General features: G+C 39.4%; 1 protein-coding gene across 4 annotated transcripts in view; it reads right to left on the bottom strand.

The window, feature by feature from the left end:
* CENPF (centromere protein F) overlaps nt 1-25,567 on the bottom strand; it is a 61,391-nt gene that overhangs the window by 2,746 nt on the left and 33,078 nt on the right. For 3 of the 4 annotated variants that reach the window (XM_051820555.3, XM_089312187.1, XM_089312188.1), the window contains 7 exons: nt 21,241-21,376; nt 15,557-18,942; nt 11,670-14,519; nt 9,596-9,748; nt 8,314-8,476; nt 6,718-7,194; nt 4,502-4,680 (listed from right to left, as the gene is read on the bottom strand). In XM_051820555.3, coding sequence (XP_051676515.1) covers nt 4,502-4,680; nt 6,718-7,194; nt 8,314-8,476; nt 9,596-9,748; nt 11,670-14,519; nt 15,557-18,942; nt 21,241-21,376 — 7,344 coding nt within the window. The remainder of the gene's footprint in view (nt 1-4,501; nt 4,681-6,717; nt 7,195-8,313; nt 8,477-9,595; nt 9,749-11,669; nt 14,520-15,556; nt 18,943-21,240; nt 21,377-25,567) is intronic. The other variant, XM_051820556.3, reaches the window with a different exon arrangement.

The raw sequence follows: 25,567 nt of genomic DNA, 5'->3' as shown, positions 1-25,567 counted from the left end.
GCATTTATTTATTGTTTTAAGATCTTTTTTTCTTTTTTTTTTAAGGAATACTTACAGAGACAGAGATTCTATCCTCTGGCATACTCTCAAAAAAAAAAAAAAAAAAAGGCTGCAATGGCCAGGGCTGGACCAGGCCAAAGCCAGGAGCCTGAAATTCCATCTGGGTCTCCTAGGTTATATGGCAGAGGCCCAAGTACTCATGTCATCATCAAATGCTTTCCAGGCTCCTTAACAAGGAGCTAGATTAGAAGTGGAGCATCCAAGGTTGAAATCAGTGCCCATATGGGAAGTCAGTATCCCAAGCATCAGCTTAAACTACATTACCACAATGCTGGCTCTAGGATTTCATTTATTGAGACACTGCAACCATAACTAATTGTTTCACAAATGATGTCTTCAGTCACAAAAGGGAAAGGGTGAAGATAGGATAGCTGAGTAGTGACAAACCTCACTAGAAGAAAATGAATGTCCCCCTCTAACCTGCTGATTGCCACCATGATGGCATCACCACCATTCATCTTGGGCTTTACAGTTTAGTGGCACTGACCCCCAAATCCACACTCAGGAGATCAAGTCTCCAACAATGAGTTTCTGGATTTATTCACCCTAGTGACATAGTAAACAGAGGATGAATCTCACCTAATCTACATTTTACCCATTTTTCCCTCTTTGAATTTGTCAGATGTCACTCAAGATCTCACTGGTAGACCTAGATTATTGCCTCTCTCAAAAGTAAGCTAGTCACCTGAAGGAAAATCTCCTAATCCTTAGAATCCAAGCAATTGCCTTAGGAAATCAGATCTTGTTCTGCGTTTTTAAACTAAATGATGAAATACACCTAACAGGGGGCCGGCGCCATGGCTCACTTGGTTAATCCTCCGCCTGCGGCACCGGCATCCCATATGGGCACTGGGTTCTAGTCCCAGTTGCTGCTCTTCTAGTCCAGCTCTCTGCTGCGGCCTGGGAAGGGAGTGGAGGATGGCCCAAGTGCTTGGCCCCTGCACCTGCATGGGAGACCAGGAAGAAGCACCTGGCTCCTGGCTTCAGATCAGTGCAGCGCCACGCATGGCGGCCATTTGGGGAGTGAACCAACGGAAGAAGACCTTTCTCTCTGTCTCTCTCACTGTCTACAACTCTACCTGTCAAATAAATTATTAAAAAAAAAAAAGAAAGAAAGAAAGAAAGAAAGAAAGAAAGAAAGAAAGAAAGAAAGAAAGAAAGAAATATACCTAACAGATGAGGTAAGCCTTTTTTTAAAACATCTCAGAAAACACTGAATTAAAAATGAAGACTAGGTTTTGAAGAGTTTCAATCTACTCATGAAGTCTCCTATAATCTCTCAAGAGGGCCCCCCAATCACCCATTTGCAAGCGCACAAAACTGCTTAGCAATTCATAACTTATGGAGCTAATGCACTGAACATAGATCTTCAGGAAACCATGGTTACTACTCTGCACTTAGCAGGTCCAGCAGCAGTGTGGAGAGCAGGCCCCCTAGTGTGCAAAGCTCTTTTTCCTACTAATAAGGCTGAACAAAAACATGCAACTGCTTTACCATTAATTCTTCATTAAATAAGGGGAAAAAAACCCAGATGGTGATCTATTACTGCAGTCACTTCAGGGCAACATTCACAACTCCATTCATTCAGCACAGATTTGTTGACTGTCAAACACTGCCTTAGACATGAGGATACAGGTAAACTATAGAAACAGCTGGTAACCTCACTGAAGAACTCACACTACAGGTCAGGCGAAAGACATTTAGGCAGGTAATTACAATAAAGGAGGCAGCTTTAAAATAATAGGACAGAGCTCTAGCAACACTTATGGCTTTCTAACAAACTCAGACAAAATCGTTATTTGATCTCCATTAGTGTAAGACAACCAGGAATGGATATTATTTTTCAGTGTGGAGTAAGGAGTGGTTCCTAGTACACCGTAAGGAAATGGCAAAGCCCATTATACCAGGAACCTATACTCAACTCCTCCTATATAGCAGTTCAGTATCTTGTGGTTAAGGAGCTTGGTCAGGCTTAGTAGCTTCACTTTTTTATGGGTACTTGTTGTATAAAGAAGCTGTTCTTACGGTCATTGCACAGTTAGAACCTACTCCAGTACTCTTGAGTGTTTTGTTGTTAGTAGGATCCCAAAAGTTAAATGCAAGTGGTTGGGAACAGGGTGGGAAACAAGAAGTGGAAAGGGAGGGCTTGTAGTGAAAGAAAGGAAAATCTGCATAAAAATAGAGTATTTCTAATACAAGTAACATTTTAATGACATTCTTCTTCACTAAGTTAATAAAACATTTATTATAAAGTAAATTATGACTAAACATTACTAGGTATATTCTTTAGTGTCTTAGTTCTCATATACTAACAAAACAAATCTGCAAATATGTTGCTGTTTTGATGCAACTCATCACCAGTGTTTCTTTATTTTGGTATCCAAATCCTAATGAACAAACTTGCTTACTTAAGGATTAGTGTATATACAGGGCCTTACTACATTTTCAAAGCTTTGCTTGCTTATTCCAGGTTATCAGAATCTATGCTTAATCAAACTCAAACAAGTGAGAATCAAAATTAAAAATTTTTTAAATACAAACTTTTAAACTTCTTGAAGTGTTAAAGTTAGATTCCAATAACTTCCAACAATATTCCAGAAACACTGGTATCATGACAAGAGCATGACTGTGGAGTTGAGAGGGAAGAGACTGTAACAGTGGGAGGTTAAACCTTTGAGTGTCATTTTCTTCATTATTTTACAATAGCACTGTGAGAGTTAAATAAAACGCATGTACTTTCCACACATAACTGATAATTGTTGATATGAATTATAATATTAGAAATACAGAAGTTCTACTTAATACCACTGGTGGAACTCTAATCAATACACAATCATTCTTAGGTGTTTAAAATTAACAGAAAAGTGATCTCTGTTAAATATAGGAATGGGAATAAGAGAGGGAGGAGATATATAAGTCAGTACATGTTCACTCGGACTTACCTCCAATGGTAGAGCTAGAAATGTGCCAGGGGATTTCAACTCAGTCTTATCAAGGAGGCATGTACCAATGTCAGCGCACTTGGTAAAGTGATAAGTATAAGTACATAACCGATCAAAGAGATAGGGTAAGTATCATAGAGATTTCACAAATAAGACCAGTGTAGGCAAATAATGAAGGATAGAATTAAAAGGGAGAGAATGATCCTGCAGGGGAGGCAGGACACACAGCAGACTCATAGAATGGCAAATGCCCCAAACAGCACTCCAGCCTCAGAATCAACCCTTGGGACATTCGGATCTGGCTAAAAGGCCCATGAGAGTCTCACAGGCATGGAAAGCCATGACATGGTGGCAAAAACAACCTAAATGAAAGATCCTGGTGAACAAGACCCCAGCGGAAGGAACAGGCCATCAAGGAGGGAGGCGCCTTTCTCTGAAGGGAGGAAGGAACCTCCACTGTGATATGGCCTTGACTAAACAAGTTCAGAGTTGGTGAACTCAAGGGCTTCCATAGCCTAGACAGCTCATGGCAAGAGCCTCGGATGATTACTGACGTCATAAATAAGAGTGCCAATTGTTAAATCAACAACGGGAGTCACTGGGTACATGCTCCCCATGTAGGATCTCTGTCCTTAATGTGTTTTACTATGAAACTTAAAGACAGCACTACTAGTCGAACAATACCCTATACCTTGTGCAGTTGTGTGAGTGCAAGCCTGTTGAAATCCTTGCTTAGTGTATACTAAGTTGATCTTCTGTACATGAAGGTAATTGAAAATGAAACTCGATGAAGGGCGGGATGGGAGAGGGAGTGGGAGAAAGGAGGGCCGCAGGAGGGAGGGAGGTTGGGGGTAGGGGAGAAGCCACAACAATACAAAAGCTGCACTTTGCAAATTCACACTTATTAAATAAAAAAAAAAAAAAGAAAGAAGAGTTAAACAAACATTCTCTAGGCTATAAATAGCATTTTCTAGGCTATAAGATACATAAAGGTCATGAAGATCCTACTCTGTGGGACAGCCTAGTGGTTAAGATGCTCACATCTCACATCAGAGTACAGGGGTTTGATCCCCAGCTTCCTTATATAAATCCTATGAGATAGCAGTGATGGTTCTAGTAACTGAGTCTCTGTCACCCAAATGGGAGACCTGAATTGAATTCTGGGTTTCCATGGTCAGCCTGGCCCAGCCCTCATTGTTGCAGGCATTTGGAGAGTGAACCAGCACAGTAGAGCTCTTTCCATCTGTCTCTCTCTTCCTCTCTCTTTCTCTACTTCTCAAAAATTTTTTTAAAAATCTTAAGAATAAAGCATTATTCTCAACAATCACAATAGAGAAGAAGTAAACAGAGCTTTCTTTAGACATCGCTGAAATACGTGATTTTCGTAGAAAGTAAAAAGATTTTCATCAACTATAAGAAACGGTAGCTGGTGGGAAGATAAGAAGTTTGAAACAATGGCCTGGATTTCAAATAGTACATGAATATGCACAGAAGTTTACCTTTTGTGATCTACTGCCACCAGCTGTTGGTTTGGAGGACTCTGCAAGATTTTCTTTGCCCTGATTTACAGGGGAGAGTGCTGACTTCTGCGCAGCAAGGCGGGGGCTTGTCCTCGTTGCCATGGTTGTTCTCCGCAGGACATAAGGGCTGGTCTTTCCTGTTGGGATGTCTGCAAACCCTAAGGAAAGAAAAGCTGACTGTCAATACTGCCACATCCAGTTCTATCTCCAATGGAAATGACATTCATTAGTGAAGTTTTTTTTAAAAAAAGATTTATTTACTTGAAAGTCAGAGTTACACAGAGAGGACAGGCAGAGAGAGAAGTCTTCCATCCATTGGTTCACTCCCCAATTGGTAACAATGGCCAGAGCTGCGCTGATCCAAAGCCAGGAGCTTCTTCCGGGTCTCCCACATGGGTGCAGAGGCCCAAGCACTTGGGTCATCTTCTACTGCTTTCCCAGGCCATGGCAGAGAGCTGGATAAGAAGTGGAGCAGCCAGGTCTTGAACCGGTACCCGTAAGGGATGCCAGCACCCATATGGGATGCCGGCATTTCAGGCCAGGGTGTTAACCCACTGTGCCACAGCACCGGCCTCTCATTAGTAAAGTTTTAACAAAAATAAAGATAATTCCAAAAAAGCACCATAGAAAACAGATTAAACTTCACAGTTGTCCCGGATGTCACCAAATTGAATAAATGACAGATTTTCTCTTATTAAAAACTTTAAGAAAACCACAATGGGTAAATACAGGGGATAAGGAATAACATTTACACAGAAATATTTTTTCATACTTCTGCCGCTTTATTGTGGATGCTTTTTATCTTGCACTTTTCTATGATCTGAAGAACACTGGCAGGCCTTATTGTAAAATTTGGATTGAAGAAGAAAAGAGGGTAAAAATTAAAAAGAGGCTGATATTGTAGTGTAGTAGGTAAAACTGCAACCTGTGATGCCAGTTCAAGTGCCAGCTTGCTCCACTTCCAATCCAGCTCCCTGCTAACGGTCTGGGAAAAGCAATCGAAGATGCTTTGGGCCTCTGCCACTGATATAGGAGACCTGGTTGAAGCTCCTGGCTCTGGCCTGGCCCAGCCCTGGCCTCTGCAGCCATTTGGGAAGTGAACTGGTGGATGGAATACCTCTCTGTCTCTTCCTCCCTCTCTGTAGCTCTGGCTTTAGATAAATACATAAATCTTTAAAAAAAAATGCAGAAAAGCATGAATAATATAATTTTTTAAAAAAAAAAAGGCCAGGGAATTATTTAAAGGGAGGAAATGTAAAGTGGTGACAGCAACTTCTGGTGACTGCTCTCACATAAGCCCAGGCTGGGGGAGAAGCTGACATTCTGTACAGTGATTTCTCATTTGCTGACATTATCCTCCTCCCCATCAGGCACCGACATGACTTTTGATGGCCAAGAAAGCCAACACCAAGAATATTAAAAGACAGTATATCACACACACTTCAGAATAGCACTCACAGTTAACTAAAGCAATGTTTATCTGTTAAGTACAAATAAAAATCTCCAATGAGAAAGACACAGTTAACTATTTTGGGGCTAGAGTTACTTACAACAATGCTACTCAATCTATGGCAAAGAACCAGTTTTGATTTGTGGTAGGGGAGAATGAGCTCTAATCTATGGAATGATTTTTGTATAGTAAGAATGAATCAATAGAGAAAAAAGGATTATACGTTTAGATATTGCAATGCTAAATTTCTAAAATCATACTCAAAACTTCTGTACTTTTTTTTCATCTTTTACCAGTAAAAATCAGTTCCTAGATTGGCACCAGACCCAGCACCACACCTGGAGCAGCACTGAGTTTTAAAAAAAAAAAAAAAAAAAAAGCCAGGATCAGTAGCTTCAGCCCCACTACTATTGGGGTTAGACATGACTCAAGGTGGAAATGTGTGAAGGATGTCTTTGATATGAAACTCTTCAGCATGGAAACATCAAATCCTAAAATAGGTTTTTGGCAGTCATTTTTCAAACATACCAGCTCTTTCTGTAGTGTAACATAAACAATTCAATCAGTCATTCTCTCATGACAGAAAGGAAAAATATACCTTAGCAATTTAAACCATAGTTTCCAAAGGTCAATTAGGATTGTTATACAATAACCTAAAAAGTCAATGCTTCTTTCTTTTTGTATGCAAGTTTGTATATGGCATTTCAAAAGAGTACATATAATTTTGTTTTTAAGTTAGGCATACCTTTCTTGACAACTTCTGGAAGTCCTTCAGGCTCAAATTCAGTATGTTCTATGTCCTCTCCTGGGTGAATACTACTTTTGCCCACTTTCCTACTTTTTTTAGAAAACATCTCTGGGGTAGAAGGTGTTGATCCTCCTCCAATCTCCAGAATCCCACTAGACCTTTGCCTCTTGCCTGAAGCTTTCCTTTGGCCAGATGATAACTTCTTTTCAGTAACAGAGGGGATCGGAGATGGTTCTGGAACAACTGAACTTAGCAAAGGAGAACTTCGGAGATTGGGCTTAGATTGTTGTAAACTCAAACGAGCAACTTTTGTTTCCAGCATCTCTTTAGCTTTCTCCAACTTCTCATGGCTTATAAGCAGAGAACAGTACTTATCCAAGTATTCGTCTGCTTCCTTGGTTTTTTCTTCAAGAATTTCTTTTAGTTCTTTCATCTCAGTCAACAATTTACTTATATTAGCATCTACAACAGTACCTGTCCAAAATAAAGTGATATATCACATGTAATTTGATGTTTATATGGTTAACATTAGGCATTATGAAGTGGACAATTTTAGACTTTTTTTTTTTTTGGAGTAGTAGAGAAGTTACATTTATATATGCTTTATAATCCAAACAACTCATTTGGCAGGTGTCTCGTCAAGATATATATTCTAGTAGATTACATGATTCTTACTGGGTTAGCTTAAATAAAAATACACCCAATTGTCAAACTCCTATTTTAGCCAATCCATTAAACTTTTCTGTAGAATTTGTTACATGAAATTGAATGTATTGATCCTTTTCATCTCCTATTTCCCAATACCCATTCTTCCTCCCATGTCATCTTTGTACCGTAAGAGAATAAACAGAAATCAGGTAAAATTATGAAGTCTCTGTTGTATGAGTTTGGGCAACAGGATGAAGCCAGTGACACGGAAAGCCCAAAAAAGCACTTAACCACTGGAGGTAATGAGGAATCTAAATGGACAAGAGTTTGGAAGAACACTATTAAGATGTCACCTTATAGCTGCCATCATTGGCTCTAAGTCCATGAGCCAAACTCTCTGAAATTCTATCTGTCCCAAGTCATCTTCTCAACAAGAAAGACTGTTGAACTATCCCCACCAAGTCACATTCCAGAGTGGCCACTCATAACATGTTTGTCATCATTTATCCACACAGCATGCATATTCTACTCTGAGACATAAGTGGAGAAAATTGACAAGGAGAGTTATTAATTCTTTTTTGAATTTGCCTATACATCCGAAAATACTGCACCCCATGCCTTCTCTCTAGTTGTCCATGGAAATGAGCTAAGGTCAACCCAGAATCAACTGTTTACAAATTACAAATGACAATTCAAATGCCAATCTGATTTTGATGAAGAAACCACTTATATGTACATCACCATCAAAAAAAAATCTCAGAATAGCTCATTAGCAAAAAGTACCACCAGTTATTTGAATGTTTTACAGAAAAAAAGATGTGATGATTATCTTATTTCAAAATGCAGGATGCATCCTGAATTGTATAATGATCGCAAGATTAAGTACAAAATTCAGAAACTGGAAAGTGAATAATCAGCACTCAGTAATAGAGCAGTTAATAGTACCTGTTTTCTGCTTCTCCTGCACAGCTTCAAGTTGAGACAGCTCTTTCTGCAACATTTTCTTTTCCTCTTCCAGCTGCTTACAGGATTTGAGCAACAACTTTATTTTCCCATGGGCCTGTTCATTTTCCTTCTTCAGCTGATTTACACATTTTAGATTATTCACCTAGAAAACCAAAGTAATTCCATTTACAGCCTTGAATTTCTTGGTATAAGCATATGGAAAAAAATGAATGAGCTATAACTGGGAATCATATGCTACAAATTTAAGAATTATTCTGGAGGCCAGCACTGTGGCATAACAGATAAAGCCACTGCCTGCAGCACTGGCATCCCATAAGGGTGCCAGCTGGAGTCCTGGCTGTTCTACTTCTGATCCAGCTCTCTGCTCATGCCCTGGGAAAGCAGCAGCAGATGGCTCAAGTCTGTGGGTCCCTGCTAACTCAGAAGAAGCTCCTGGCTCCAGATTGGGCCAACTCCAGCAAATGTAGCCATTTGGGGAGTGAACCAGCAGATGGAGGATCTCTGTCTCTCCTTCTCTCTCTCTTTCATATAAATAAATCTTATATTGCCTTTTCTTTTTTTAAAGATTTATTTTACTTGAAAGTCACAGTTACACAGAGGCAGAGCGAGAGAGAGAGAGAGAGAGAGAGAGAGAGAGAGAGGTCTTCCATCCATGGGTTCACTCCCCAGATGGCTGCAATAGCCAGAGCTGTGCCGATCCGAAGCCAGGAATCAGGAGCTGCTTTTTCTGGGTCTCCCACGGGGGTGCAGGGGCCCAAGGACTTGGGCCATCTTCCACTGCTTTCCCAGGCTATAGCAGAGAGCTATACTGGAAGTGGAACAGCCAGGTCTCAAACCGGCGCCCATATGGGATGCTGGCACTGCAGGCAGTGGCTTTACCCACTACTATGCCACAGCGCCAGCCCCAAATAAATCAATCTTTAAAAAGAATTTTTCTGTTCAAAATATCTTAAGATACACAAAACAAATCTTCTTTACCCAGATTCCTAAGTCTCCCAGATATACAGTGTGCTTTTGTCTTTCTCTTTTTAAGTATCATAACTCATGGTTCCTAAGATAATGTCCCATGATTTCTTCTAGGCTCATGATAGTGCTAGATGGTACATAGGACAGCAATTCTGTTCATGGCATAAGCTCAGGGATATTCCTTTCAAAGATCAATATAAAGTTTAATGCATTGCAGAAGGTCTTAGAAAACTAACAAGGAGAGTGTGCACATGGAATTTTCATAGTGTAATGAATCTGTCACAATGAAGCTTACTTTGCTGCTCTGTACTTCCTCCAACAGAACTTTTAATTCTTCAGTTAGTTTCTTTTTCTCTGCACTAAACTCTTCTTTCAGCTCTGTTGTTTTCTGGACCATCTCATGCATCTCCCTCTGCAGTTCTGTTTCCTTCACAGTCATTTTGTTGACCTGAAATTGTATATTTCATTAGGCTCTGCTTTGGGCTGTCTGTTTTGATCAAATTAACCACTCTAATACAACATATTCATGACATATAATATTTAATATTAAATAGCCTTTAGTAATAACATAGTCTGGCTAATATTCTCTACCAATCCACTCAACTAGTTTCTGAAAACCTAACAGTAAGCTTATCTTTCTTCTCAGCAAAGATCTAATAAAAGACAGCAACAAGAAAAGTAAATGACAGATATTACTAATTCATAAAATCTTACATAAAGGTATTAATTTGAATTAAACCTAAACATGAGAGAATATTGTACGAGGTAGAATCTTAGGCTTTTATCAGTGCTTGGATCTCTACTAATCCCACATTGCCATACTAATCTACATGAAACATGCCTAGGATTAGTTAGAAACAGTTAAAAGTCCTATCATGTGGCGTAGTAGATTAATCCTCTGCCTGTGGCACCAGCATCCCATATGGGCACCAGTTCTAGTTCTGGATGCTCCTCTTCTAATCCAGCTCTCTGCTATGGCCTGGGAAAGTAGTAGAAGATGGCCCAGGTGCTTGGGCCCCTGCACCCATGTGGGAGACCAGGAAGAAGCACCTGATTCCTGGCTTTGGATCGGCCCAGCTCCGACCATTGCGGCCACTGGGGGAGTGGACCAACGGAAGGAAGACCTTTCTCTCTGTCTCTCCCTCTGTCTGTAACTCTACCTCTCAAATAAATAAGTAAAATCTTTAAAAAAGAATAAAACTAAAAAGTCCTATCATTTGCATTTCTCCCTTGAAGTTGAAAAAAACCTAGCAGCTTGTCTCATCATCTCTACACTCATTACCATCACTTGCAGGTGTGTAAAACCTGAAATTCTTGGGAAATATAGTTAGATGAATTTCATTTTCTGGCTTTTGTTTATTATTTGTTAAGGGGAAAATTAATATAAAATATTTTGAAAGAATTTCAAATAAATATTAAATTAATTAAATAATTTCAAAGAATCACTTTCCTAGATCAGTAAGTAAGTATATTGGGCCAAAACTTAATCTTGAATAATCGAACCGCTTGATGACATTAGCTAACAATATAAGACTACAAAATTAAGAGAAGGTGTATAAAATAGGGAATACAAAGCATAAAATTTTCAGGACACTCCCAGGAGTCTATGAGTACTGTCAGTTAAAATTACATAAATTTGAAAGTTTTCTCCCAAAGGTGAAAAGAATTGGGTGGTACACAGGGATCTCTTCTGACTCGAATGTCTGTTATACTCTTGACAGCAGTGGATCTTGACTGGGAAGGGGCAAGTTACTATTTTGACATACTGTAAGGAAGGGAAATGTAATGAGAACCAGGAACTATATATAACCCAAAGCATATTCTACTTCAGGACTAAAATCTGCTCCCTGGAGCAAGCATTTGGCCCAGTGGTTAAGATATCACTTGGGATGCCTGCATCCCATATAAGAGTGCCTGATTTGAATCTCAACTCCACTCCCCAATTCCAGCTTAGCTTCCGGAAATGCATACCCTGGGAAGCAACACATCATGGACCTTGTACTTGGGTCCCTGCCACTGACATGGGAGACCTGGACTGGGTTTTGGGCTCCTGGCTATGACCTGGTGCAGTACCAGCTACTACAGGTATTTTGGGAGATGAGCAATCTTTTTGTGTCTCAGCTCTTCAAAGAAAATGAAAATAAACATTAAAAAATAACTGGTGCAATCCATGAAAATGTCCCATATGAACCTGATAGAGCAGTCACTACTACCAGAACTGACTCAGTGTTCCCTCAGTTCAAGACACAGAAACAGAAAGCCTCCTTAACATTTGGTCTGGCATGGCAAATACCGCCTACAAGGAAATACAATTCACAAAGTGGTTTCTATAACTACATATTTAAACACAAATATATAAAGCCACTTACTTTTTCAACAAAGGATATTTTTTCCATTTTTGCCAGTTCAAGTTCCTTCTCTACATCCTTGTAGGAACTCTGCTGCACTTCCAAGGAATCCTGCAGAGTGTGATTTTTGGATTGCAGCATTTGGATCTTCTGCTCCAATTCCACTGTCAGATTCTCTAGTTCCATTTTTTGCTTCATCCAAAGTTGCTGCTCTCCTTCCACCTGTGCCAGCTTGGAGACAAGCTGCTCTTGGTCCTGAATTTGATCTTTTAGCCTACTAACTTCTTCCTCCTTCTTCCCTAATTTCTGTTTGCTATCTTCTACTTCTTGCATGAGGCCATCCACAGAAGACTGCAAAATAATGTAATTATTTTTGCTCTCATCAAGGTCTTGTAGCAACTGAGCCTTCTCAAGTTCAAGACAGTCAACTCGACTACTCAGATTCTGTTCTTTGGTCTTGCAGATCTCCTGGTCATTACACAAGGCCACCATCTTCTCATTTAGCTCTTTCAATTGTGCTTGAAGCATCTCCACTGCAATTTCAGATTTTTCTTTAATCTGTATTTTTTCTTGCTCTTTTTCTTGCAATGTATTTTCAAGTGAAGAGTTCAGTACCTCTAATTCTGATACTCGCTCTTGCTCTTTTTGTAATTCTTTTGTCATGCTTTCTTTTTCTGACCTCATATTAAAAAGATCTAATTCCAAATCTCTCAGGTTTGAAGCCATCTCTCCTATTTTTGATTTTAGGGCCTCAGCCTCTGCTTTGGAATTCTCAGCCTCAAGAAGCACATGCTGTTGATTTTTTACTGACAACTCTAATTCTCTCTCAAGGTTTTTAACTTGATTCTTGAGCAAATCTGCATGATGCCCACTTTCTTTCAGTTGTTCCAAGACATGGAGCTGCTTCTTTTCATCAGCTTCTGCGTGCACTTTCAGCTTTGCTATGTAACTTCTCAGCTGATGCACTGCCTCTTCTGGTGGGTCTAGACTTTGTTCTTTGTCCTTCCAGGTCTCTTGGTCATTGCACAAAGCTGCTACTTCCTCATTTAGCTCTTTCAGTTGTGTTTGAAGCATCTCCATTTTAGTTTCAGATTCTTCTTTTATCTGTATTTCCACTTGCTCCTTTTCTGCTAACAGACTTTTAAATGAAGAGAGCAAGTTGTCTAATTCTGACACTTGACCTTGTTTTTCTTGCAGTTGTTTGGTCAGACTGTCTTTATCACATCTTACTATGACAAGATCTGATTCTAAAGCTTTCAGGCTTTCAGTCATCTCTTCTATTTTTGCTTTTAGGGTCTCTACCTCTGCTTTGGAATTCTCAGCATCAAGAATCACCAGCTCCTGATTTTCTTCAGACATCTGCAATTCCCTTTCAAGGTTCTCGACTTTATCCTTGAGCAAATCACTCTCACGCTCACTTTCTTTCAGTTTTTCTGTGACACGAAGGTGCTTATTTTCATCTGCCTCAATGCGGACTCTCAGTTTCTCAATACCTCTTCTCAGTTGATGTACTTCCTCTTGTGTTGAGCTCAGCCTCACTGCGAACTCACTTTTCTCCATTAGCGCAACCTCCAAGGCCACAGAAGCAGACAGCTTTTCCTGTTCCACCTCACTCAGTTTGGCCTGCAGGCTTTCCGATTCCCTGACCAGTGATTCTTTCTCTTTATTCAAGAGTCCGATTTGGTTTTCCAACTCGCACTTTATCAACGACCATGCCTGTGACTCTTTTTCCAAACCCTGCAGCTGCTCTTGGAGATGAGTTTTATCTTTTAACAACTTGTTCACTTCAGAGGACAATGTCTGAACACAGTCAGTTTTCTCCTTTACCTCAGCTTCTACTACCTGAATGTGATGGAGACACTCACTATGACGAGACTCAAGTTCTTGCATTTTCTCCTTCATCTCTTCAGACATCCGATCCAATGCTTTCTTTTCTTTCAACACAGTATCTAATTCTTCATGAAACTGGTTTCTCTCACTAGTGACCACAGAGAGTTCTTCTTCAAGACACTCAATAACTTTCTGCTTATTTTCATTGTTTTTTTCTAAATCTAGCTTCTCTGTTTGAACTATCTCTAAGTCCTTTTTTACAGAAAGAGCCTGGAGCTCAATGCTAGCTTTCTCAGACTTCATCATGTTTAGCTCATTTTCTACATCAAGAAATCTCTCTTTCCAGTTGTTATTTACTCCAGTTACCTTATCTCTAATAACTTCATGTGAGAATTTATCTGTGCCCATTTCTAAATTAGAACTGAGGTCTTCTGAAGTCTCTACTCTCTGGAGTAACTCCTGGTTATCACAAGAAAAGGACTTCAATTTTTTACTTAAATCTGATTTTTCTTTCTGAAGTTCCTCAACTACTTTTTCCAATTGTGTGCATATTTCAATATTAGTTATTAGTTGTACTTCCTGTAAATTGAGTTTTGAATTTAAATCTTTTATTTCATCCAGTAAACTTTCAGCGATTTTGTCCTGGTCCTCTATCCTGTGAAGTAATCTCAAATTCTCATTTGATATCTCCTTAACCTGCAGTTGGAGGGTCTGGATGGTCACCTGATTCTCCAGAAAATCATTCGGTACCACAGCATTCTGAACAGAAAGTGACAATTCAGAAATGCATTCTGAGCTGCCCTGGGCTTTGTCTTCCCCTGGAGTCTCATAATTTACTTCCGAGGGCTGTTCCCCAGACCACTTTACGGTATGCCTGACTGCACCAGCCCCAGGGAATGTCTCAGTCTCTCCACTGGGGTCCTGCTGACCATCTTGATCACAAGTATGATGAGTGTTACACTTAGGTGTTCTTTCTGCAGTTTCTGGATTATTCTTTGCTGATCCTTTTATGTCATAGCTATCCTTTTGGCCCTGAATAGCCTGTAATTATAATACACAGAAAGAATGCATTTCATTTTTCAAGAATGAAGATAGAATAGTCTTAATTATTACTTTAAAGAAACTAACTCCTGGCACTGCTAAACCATCTCTTCAAATGGCATCCTTCTGAGTACATCCTCTCTCTCTGTTTAAATATTCAACACAACAGGTTCCTCCAAAAGGCACTGGGTAAAGTATTCATCATGAAGATAATCCTTTAGATCAATTATTTTATCAATTAAATTGCAATGTGCTTAATTTTCATATTTTTTCCTTACTAGAAAAATTTTCAAGATTATCAAGTAAGAGGCCAAAAATTCCATATAAAACATTCACCTTCCATTTTCAGTAATCATAATAATCACGATAGTCTTTAAAGAAAGTTTCATGAGCAGATTCTCAGGAGACTTAATCAACAATGCAGCATTTATGTACATTCTTAGATAAATTACACATTGGATAAATTTGAGTCTCACTTTCCTCTCATCTATAAAAAGGGATTTGTGTTTGTGTCTGCCACATCATCATGACAATCATATCCTCCTTAACTTACAGAGGATCAAATGAGACCCACACATGGAAAAGTATTATTAATATTATTATTATTACCAGTTAAGTTGATAGACTAGAAAGGACAAAATTATAAGCAACTCATCAGCTATATACTCAAGCAAAAAAAAGTCTCAACAGATAAATCTTTAAAAATGTTCAGTAATATATAAAGTCTCCTATATTTAATTTCATAACTGTAATGCTATTATACTACCTCTGAAAAGGACAAGAGGTTAAAACATCACACACTACTCAAAAGCTCTTAATTTACTATTTGTGTGCTTTAACTCAGAGTGAAAATCCACATTCTATTTCTCAAATAATGTTACTCATTTTCCCAAGTTCACTTTAAAAACATTTTTATTTTCTTAAACACTAAAAATATTTCAATTTAGATTTCATGTAGACTTCAATTCAACAAACATTTATTGAGTGCATACTAGTTGCATAAACAAAGAAATAGCATGTAAATCCCAGGTACTTACATCTTCTAGGTCAGTGCCAAGCAAGGATCGAGAACTTAAATCCAGCCTTTGTAGCTCAAGTCGTGCAACTTCAAGCTCAAGGGACAGGTGCTCTGTCTGCTTCCTTTCTGCGGCCAATTTAGCCTCCATCTCCAAAGTCACATTCGTCAGCTTCTGCTGCCACTGTTCATTTTCTGACAAATATTGTTTCCTAAGGCAGGCAAGCCCTTTTCTTTCAGCACTCAGTAACTGTTCAAGCTCTTGAATTTCCTTATTTTTCATAACCCCTTGACTTTTGATTTTTTCTTCCAGATTCTTGAGGGACTGCAAGTGCAAGTGACAAAGTGTCTCAAGTTCTTCAACAGTCTTCACTGGGGCAAAGGGGATCTCTCCCACGGTCAGGTTCTCCTGAACACTGCTGCAAGATACTTCATCTACATTTGACTGGCTTGCTGAAACACTCCTTTCCAAATTATTCAAAAGAGACAACTCTCCTGTCTGTTCTAAAAGATCTTTGTAAAAAGAGGATTCTCCAAAATTGCTAAGACTAGGGCTGTTACAAATCAAGGACCTCTCCTCAGGTCCCAGCTTCATCTCCTTTGTTAGGTCACCTTGAAAGTTTCTCAGATTCATCAACAACACAGAATTTTCTATCTTTAATGGGTCAACGCACGACTGGAGTTCTGACATCTTAGATTTCATTTGACAGATATGATCATGTGAAATTCTCTTTTCCCTTTGTGGAGATGAGAATATGTCCTGCAATTCAGCAAAGTGTATTCGAATTTCTTTGCTAGACAATGGCATGCTCTCACAGGAACTGCTATCATCCAAAGGAGTCAAGCACACACATTTCTGCTCATTTTGTTGTTCACCAAATTCACCTTCTGGCTTTTCTTTCACTAACTCACCTTGAAGACCATTTACATTGTTCAATATTTTATCTTCACTTACTAGTTTCTCTGCCTCTTTTGCCATTTTACTAGCTGCTATGGTACATTCTGATCTTGAATCATTCAGCTCTGATACCAGTTGAGGTTTCCCAACCTGCAACATTTCACACATTTTTTCCAGTTGAGCTGATTTGTCCATTGCTGTCTGCAGAGAACACTGAAGGTGTGGATTGTCACTGTGACTTGTTGACAGCTCATGGAGCACTGAAATATACTTTCCTTCTGCATCTGCATCACAGTCTTGAAGGCCACTAATTTCTTGTGACTGACTGCCTTGCAAATTTCCAACTTCCATTTCTCTTCTAATTGTCTGTAATTCATGCTGCAGGCACTCTTTCTCCTTCTCACTTTGCTGAAGCTTTAATTCCATATTTCTTATAATAGCCTCTAATTGTACCATTTGTGTGTTATAACTGTCTACGCTGCCTGGAGGAATGTCTTTCAGCTCAAGATCCATTGGAAGCTGAAAACTAGAGTTATTTACCTCGTTCTCTCTCTCTTTCATAGAATTCCTAACTAGTTCCAGTTCTAGATTTTGATGCTCATGCTTAGGCTTTGTTAACTTCATCAGCCGCTCATTCTCTTGTAGCAAGTCATTAACTTCCTTTTGCATCTTAATTTGTTCTTCCTTTAAGATCATGATTTCTTGCTTTAATCCATCAGCCTCCCCCTTGGAATGGTTTTGGATATCTGTTATCTCAGATCTCAGATTCTGCTCCACCATCTCCAACTCAAGTACCAGTTTCTGGTTTCTTTCTTCAGCAGAAGCCAATTTCGTTAAGATTTCTTGGTGTTCCTTCATGACTGTGTCCTTCAGCTGTTTCAATTCATCTTCTCTATGTTCACAGGCACTAGTGCATTCATTTAGCAAGGATTCTAATTTAGAGTTCTTTTCTTGTGCTGCTTTGTAGTTTACACTAAGGTCTTCAAATCTATTTTCAGTTTCTTCACATCTCTGAAATAAAATAAGTCTTTCTTGCTGGTACTGAGCAGCTAACTCCGAAAGGCTTTTCTCTCTTTCCTCTAAACAGTTTGAAAAACTCTCACTTTTTTGGAATAAGAATATCTTCTCTTGATTTAAGGTTGCATTAATTTCCTTGAGAGTTTCATTCTCCTGGGTCAGCACTTCAATTTCTTTTTTATTTAGAGCAATGACAGAACTCATTTCCTTTTTCTCTGAGTTGAGGGTTTCAGATAAAAGCTGCAGCTCCTTTAGAGAGTTTTCAAGTAAATGGTTGCTCTTTTTCAATTCTTCAATCACTGCTTGCTCAGTTTCTAATTTTTCATTCAAAAGTTGCAACTCTCTTTCCTTCTTTGCAAAAGCAACTAAAGTTTCTGCAACAACAGTCTGATGACAAGAAGTGTTTTCTTGTAACTTACTAACATGCTGACTTTCTTCAGCCACAAAGCTCTGATGCATCGGTTCTGTTTCACTGAGCTTTTCTTCTTTTGCTCCTTTGATTTGCACCAACTCTTCATACTGCTTTTGCAGATCTGAGTTCATCTGCTTTTGAGACTCTAATGAAAATTCAAGTGAAACAACCTCATTTTCTAAAATGTGTGAATTTTTGAGACTTTGGTCTGCTTGTAATTGACATTCACTCCTTTCAGAAGGCATGCTTCTTTGTTCTCCCATTACATTTTCAAAGGACTTATTCACTGCAGGCTGCTGTTCTAATGCCAGAAGACTTCTCTGATGGTCCTCATTTGTTGTGAGAGAACAATCTTTGAACTTTAGCAAATCCTGAAGACTCTCATACTCAGCATGCAATCTTTGGTAACACTGGTCTTTGTCCTTTATTTCACTTGAAAATAACTGAAGTTTGTGTTCTAGATCTTCAACTTGCCCAGTAAGCTGAGCCATTTTCAAACACATATTTTCTATTTCCTTCTTATGTTTTTGATCAGAGAATTCGGCCTTCTGCTGTAATTCTACATAAGCTTGTTTCTGAGTCTCTATCTCCACAGACTTGCTGTCTATCACATTGTGAAGGTTTCTGATCTCAACATTTAGGTTTTCTCTTTCTATCTCCAGTGTTCTTACTCTCTCATTATACTCATGACTTTTTATCTGTTGAGTCTTCAGGCAGGTTTCTAAGTGACTGACTTTACTCTGCAAGCTTTCCTTTTCTGATTCCATCTGAGTTAAAAGTTTCTCATGTTCACTTTTCCAACAAGAAATCATGGTTTTCTCTTCTTTCAATTCTTCATATTCTTTCTTTTTTAATTCAAAAGCACTCAACAAAGCTTTGGACTCTTTCTCTAGCTTGCTTAGCTTATCATTCAGTTGTTCAATGTGATGTTCTCTTTTCTTCAAAAGGTCTTGAGAACAATCTCGCTGCTTTTCCAGATCAGCCAAGGCAAGCTTCAGTTTATCCAAAGTCAAGGAATTTTCCTGCTGATTTATTTTTTCTTGAAGATCTTTTATCACAGTTTCCTGAGAGGCATTCTTGGCTATTAAAAAACAAAAGCAGTCAAAGTTTTAAAGAAATATTTACTCTACTAGAATTCTAAGCTCTCAAAAAAAGAGAAAAGTCCCAAAAAGTAACATCTCCTGAAGCCCTATAAAATCAGCATTATTCCCTGGGTGCTACTGTGATCACCTAATAGTTATTCAAACTTACAGAGAGCAACAAAAATAGTCACTATGGGGTCGTGGTTGTGGTGTAGCAGGTTAAGCCACTGCCTGCAACACCAGCATCGCATATGATTGCCAGTTCAAGTCCCAGCTGCTCCACTTCCAACGCAGCTCTCTGCTAATTCATCTGGGAAAGCAGCAGAAGATGGACCAACTACTTGGGCCCCTACACACCTGTGAGGGACCAGTATGGAACTGCTGGCTACTGGCTTCAGCCTGGCCTAGCCTTGGCCATTGAAGCCATATGTGGACTGAACCAGTGGATGAAAGACCTTCTTGTGTCTCTGCCTACTCCCCTCCCCTGCCTTTCTAATAAATTTTCTTTTAATAAATTAACAAAATGGGTAACTTTAAGGAAGTAATATATTTGTTAATCTTCTTCCTAGGAGCTTAAATGTTATTGTATAAAATACCAAGGGATTATTTTCTTAAGCACCCGGAACTTTCTTTTCTTTTTCTTTGGTTATGTTTACATTTGTGTATTTTTCATTTCTTTGGGAATATTTATTCAAAAAGAGGAAACTAGGACAAGAACATTGCCAAAGTGGGAATATTCTATTTGTCTCTGCAGCAATTCTCTTTAAGATATTTTCTTTCTTCATTTATTTGAAGGCAGAGACAGGTAGACATAGTTCCTATACACTGATTCCCTCCCTCAAATGTCTAGGAGTTGGTAACTTAATTAACCCAGGTCTCCTACATAGATGGCAGAGACTCAACTACCAGAGCCATTAGCTGCTACCTGCCAAGGTGAGCAGTAGCAGGAATCAGGAGTGGAGCTGCGACTCCCACCAGGTACTCTAATATGGTATATGGGCATGTTAATCAATAGGCCAAAAGCTAGCCCCACTTCTGGAGTAATTCTCATGTCTCAGAAAAGGAAACAGCTCTTCCACCACTTTAGCCAAAAATCCATAATACTACATATCAGTAGCTAAGTTCTACATTTGAGTATTCTTGAACAGTATCACCCATATCCCACCCCCTCAGAGTAGGGATGCTGTCTGAATATGAGAAACATCTGGAAGTTTCTTCAAGCTCTATGAACACCCTGTTTTCTACCCAGTGATTCTCCTCTATCCACAAGACCTTCCCAGTCAGGAACAACTGCAATGTTTTCATTCAAGAGTTAGGAGAAGGTTTCATATTCTTCAAGTATATCAGGGGAGAGTACAACTTGAGAACGTCAAGCATAAATGATATAGGTGGTTTGCATGATGATCTCAGATGTCACAATGAGTGGAAAACAATACAGGTTTCTAATCTACTAATCTCAATCCACCACTGAGAGGTGCAGAATTAATAAAACACTGTCACCAGGGCTTCAATCTGCTTCACTTGTGAGGACCTCAAACAAGACACTGGTGACCAATACTTAATAATTTCCCAGCCATTCCTTCAAAGAACTAAAAACTGACATTTCTGTCTGTTGCCATGGAAAAACTGAAAGCTGCCTTAGAGACTAAAATTTTTAAAATAAAGAAACGTGGCACACATTTCACAGGTCAGAGTTAAAAGAAATCCTAGATGTACAAATACTCCAGGTACGAATATCAATGTAACATAAAGACATATGGCATAAATAAATAAATATGGGATGACTGGTGGAGTCATCTGGTGCATATAGCGTAATTCTCTGGCTGTAAAGTATGATAATAAAATCATTCAGTCAAGCAAGTCACCAAAAAGCAATGGTCATTAAGAGCTTAGAAAGCACACATTTAATATAAGGTTTTTCCATTATAAGGGAAACAGTAATGAGTAAGATGAGCTGTCTGGATATAACCAACAAACACACTTGAGACCCAAAGAACAGCACTCTCGGGTGAGAGACAGAATGACAATTTAGCTTTGTGTGGAAAATATTTACCCTTCTGGTTTCAAAGTGCTGAAAACCAGACATTTTAGGACTCAATATGTCCCAATTAAAGTATGTCCAACTATCACTCTGGAATCTAAAAAGTAGAAGAGGGAAAACTCTCCACATCAATTTTAAACATTATGGGTGAATATGTGGAAAATTTGAAGAAGTTTCTCTAATGTGCTAACGCTACCCATCGTCCTTCACAGGAGTAAAAGCTCATAGTCAACTCTAAAATACTAAGTTTCCGTACCTCTGATCTCTTCTGCCCAACTCTGGCTCTGTTTTAAACACTCTTTGACCTTCTTGAGCTCTTCCTCCAGGTGGCAGACTTCTCGGGCCCGCAGCTCAGACTGGCTCTTCAGGAGGCCATTTTCCTTCTTCATGTCCTACAACCATATTCACTCCATTACAAACAAAGAAATGCTCCCCAATGACGACTTATGTGTTTTTTGTTTTTTTGTTTGTTTGTTTGTTTTTACAGACAGAGTGGACAGAGAGAGAGAGAGACAGAGAGAAAGGTCTTCCTTTGCCGTTGGTTCACCCTCCAATGGCCGCCGCGCTGCGGCCGGTGCACCGCAGTAATCCGAAGGCAGGAGCCAGGTGCTTATCCTGGTCTCCCATGGAGTACAGGGCCCAAGCACTTGGGCCATCCTCCACTGCACTCCCTGGCCATAGCAGAGAGCTAGCCTGGAAGAGGGGCAACCGGGACAGAATCTGGTGCCCCGACAGGGACTAGAACCCGGTGTGCCAGTGCCGCTAGGCGGAGGATTAGCCTATTGAGCCACAGCACCGGCCCACGACTTATGTTTTAACAAGGGTCCCTAGTAGAGTTGTTTATATGTCTAAGGGAGGAATGGCACACTATTTTTTGTTACTGCTCTTAATTTACTTTTGAAAGGGAAAGGAAGACAGATATCTCCCATTTGTTGGTTCACTCCTGCAACAGCCAAGGCTGAGCCAGTCCTAAGCCAAGAGCCAAGAAGTCCATCCAGGTCTCCCACATGGGGTGACAGGAACCCAACTATTTGACCTGTGTCTCCCAGGGCACATGTTAACAGGAAGCTGAATTAGAATAAGAGTGCGGCCTTAAATCCTAGCACTATAATATGGGATGCAGGTGTCCCAATGGGCAATTTAACCACTAAGACAAATGCCTGCCCCTCCCTTTCCTTCTGAATATCTAATTAAGCCAGAGAGTCTTAAATAATGGTATGAATAGAAGTCAAAGCAAAAACACAAAATACAAATCTGACAATAATCCTTTTCCTTCAAAAAATGTATATCTGAATATTCTGGTTGCCCATACGCCTGTTAAAGAGACACAGAAGAAAAATCCTAATTATAAGATCTTCAACAACAAAAGCTCCAAGTTCCCATCAGATTTGAATGAGTGACCATAAATTTGCAAAACTTTGACGTGTTAACAAAAACATTCACATAACAAGATTTTACTTTTTATTGCAAAATCATCTTAAGATTCAGTTATGGGGGCATCATTATGTCCTAAATTATCTTCAATGAATGTTTATCAAGAAAATCTACAATGAGGTGGGTGATTTGGTACAGAAGGTTAGGCTACTGCTTGAGACACTCACATCCCATATTGGAAGTCCTGTCTACTCTGCACTTCCCATCCTGCTTCCTCCCAATGCATCTAGGAGGCAGCAGATGATGACCCAAGTGCTTGGGTTCCTGCCACCTAGGTGGGAGATCAGACTGAGTTCTTGGCTCCTGGCTTTAGCCTAGCCTTAGCTCCAGCTGTTACAAGTATTTGGGGAGTGGCTGGCACCGCAGCTCACTAGGCTAATCCTCTGCCTGCAGCGCCGGTTCTTCAGGTTCTAGTCCCAGTTGGGGCGTTGGTTCTGTCCCATTGCTCCTCTTCCTGTCCAGCTCTCTGCTGTGGTCCAGGACAGTGGAGGATGGTCCAAGTGCTTGGGCCCTGCACCTGCATGGGAGACCAGGAGGAAGCACCTGGCTCCTGGCTTTGGATTGGCACAGCGCACAGCCGTGGTGGCCATTTGGGGGGTGAACCAACAGAAGGAAGACCTTTCTCTCTTGTCTCTCACTGTCTAACTCTGCCTGTCAAAAAAAAAAAAAAAAAAGGACAAGAATTTGGGGAGTAAACTAGCAGAGGGAAGATCTCTCTCCTCTCTGTCACTCTGATTTTCAAATAAATATTTTTTAATCTATAATGAAATACTAGGAATATGCATTATGAAAATGCAAATATGAAAGTATCTTTGACCTCAAGGTAGGTGCCCTCCACTGAAGACTGATGTGAAACAGATCATTTAGTAAATACCAGGATGTGCTAAATACTAAATAAACATTCAATGTGTTATGGGAAATCAGTGGGTTGGACCACAAAGAAAGAATTAACACTAGATGGGAAATCTGAACTTTCACAGTGCAAACGACTTCTGTGGGTATCTGATTAAGTCCATATCAGGCATGAGTGTTCAATAACAAGGTAACAGAGTTACATATGCAATTCCATTGTATTTTGTAGGGAGATCCGTATATTTTTCTAAATCTTAAAACCAAGCTGTATTAACATGGCAAATAAAAACTTTTGCTTATTAACCACATAAGACTCACATACTAAACATTATAAATATTCTATTCACACTTGAAACTACCATTAATTTTAATCACTGATAAGTAATATCTTAACCTTTATTACATGTCCCACATTGGATCACAGGGAGCTGGCACACATCATTACAAGCAAACAAAACCAAGAGCCTCAGATTCTTGAGGGGAACAAATATTCACAAGGTTAACTATTTTTAAAACTGCATTTCAAAAATACCACAAATACCTCTCTGAGAAATAGGGAGAATATGTTAAATCTTGAAGAAACAATTAAGACCCATCCTCCAAAACCCTACTGCACTGTTAGAAAACAGATGGCCCTGGCAATGTTTGTTGGAAGTCTGCCTTCAATTATCAGTCTGGTTACTACCAGCAGATGGGTACTGATGTAGCTAAGCCAAATTCAAGAAGAGGGAGAATCTGGCTAGTACAACGTACTTGAAAACTTGCTGGCAGCTGCTGTGCTCATGTATATACATTCATTTCATCATTAAAAGAAGACAGAACCTGTTGTAGTTATTATACTTCTCAGCCTCCTGTGTCCTAATCCTGTCTCCCTTCCCCAGCTAAACTGACGTGCTATCAAATTAAGATATCAATCAGAACTAAAGAGCTGCTCCAGTTGATCTTAAGACTGAGTGGCTAATACACAAGTTAGTGTTAAATTCTGCAAGGAATGATCATTAAAGGTACCACAGTGTTATTGATTTAAAAATCATTAAACTATAGAAACTATAATTTTTTTTGTTCAGACTAAGAATAATCACTTTTCAAATGAGATCACAGATGTGAAAGGAAAACACTTTAAAGTGCTTTGACAAGGGTAAAGAAGCATTAGTGGTAGTATTTCTCCCCCAAATTTAACAGTAGCTACATCTCTATGATCAATGCTAAGAATGGCTGAACAAGGTCAACATAAAAGAGTAACTACAATATAATTATCTGGGTTAACTTAGCATTTTGGATTTTACAACTTAAAAGATATGCTGACCTTAAAAAAAAAAAAAAAAACTCAAAGCTGGGAAGACACTGTGCAAAACTGGGTACATCTCAACTGACAGGAAGGTTTAAAAAAAAACACAAAGGAGAAAAGGGATGAAGGACATCAGAAAGAAGGGGAAATTGATGTCCATGAGTCTATTGGTCTCTACCCACCTCTGTCCATAACTGGGGATATTTAAATGAATAGGAAGCTCAATGGGAAGATTAACAAGTCTTTCTCTAGTCTCGTATTAGCTTCGTAAATATTTGCCTCTAACAAAGAAATACTCAGCCAATCCTGGGATGATCCAGCAGGCTTACAATGCCATGGCTATAACCAACCCAAGAATTTTAAAAGGCCAGAATTTAGAAAATGAACATCTGAAAATGGATGTGCAGGCTTCCGTCCATCAACAATTAGTTTTCTGCAAGGCTAAAGCCACTTAAGACTTGATTGGGTAGCTCATTATCAACAATGAGTTAAGCATACAAAGATATATTCTCCTAGGCATCTCCCACATCACATGATTTGCAAAACTGGGCACTACTTTGGAAAAACACATCAAAAATCCCTATAACCACAAGCCAGCATTAGAGCTTAGCAAGTAATTCTACCCAGATCAACTTCTGTTTAGGAGCAGCAAGGGAAGCATCATTTCCTAGGGCCAGACAAAACAAATTTCAGTTACTGTGTGGCATTTCATGATTCCATCCATGAATATAGCTTAATATGTCCCTTGCTGGGGTGAAGTCTATATGTGTGAACAAGGGTAGGATGCAAAGGAGGTGTTTTCCCCCTTCCACCTCATCGTTCTTGCTTGCCAAACTAAGCCCCTTAGAGGACCTAGTGTAGCACAGAGTACTATGCTTGGAAAGGTCCCCAAGCAAGCAATCCCTCATCCTGTCCATCAAATGATGGTATCTCCCCGCCAAACCTCAATGCTATGGGGGCTGGCACTCGATGCTGAATGATCAGCTCATCTAGATGCTCCATTCACTTT

The sequence above is a fragment of the Oryctolagus cuniculus genome, chromosome 13 (genome assembly GCF_051225735.1).
Source record: "Oryctolagus cuniculus isolate XC-2025 breed Fujian yellow rabbit chromosome 13, ASM5122573v1, whole genome shotgun sequence".
NCBI lineage: Eukaryota > Metazoa > Chordata > Mammalia > Lagomorpha > Leporidae > Oryctolagus > Oryctolagus cuniculus.
Note: the sequence above shows the minus strand (reverse complement) of the source record. Positions and strands in the feature narration are given on the sequence as shown.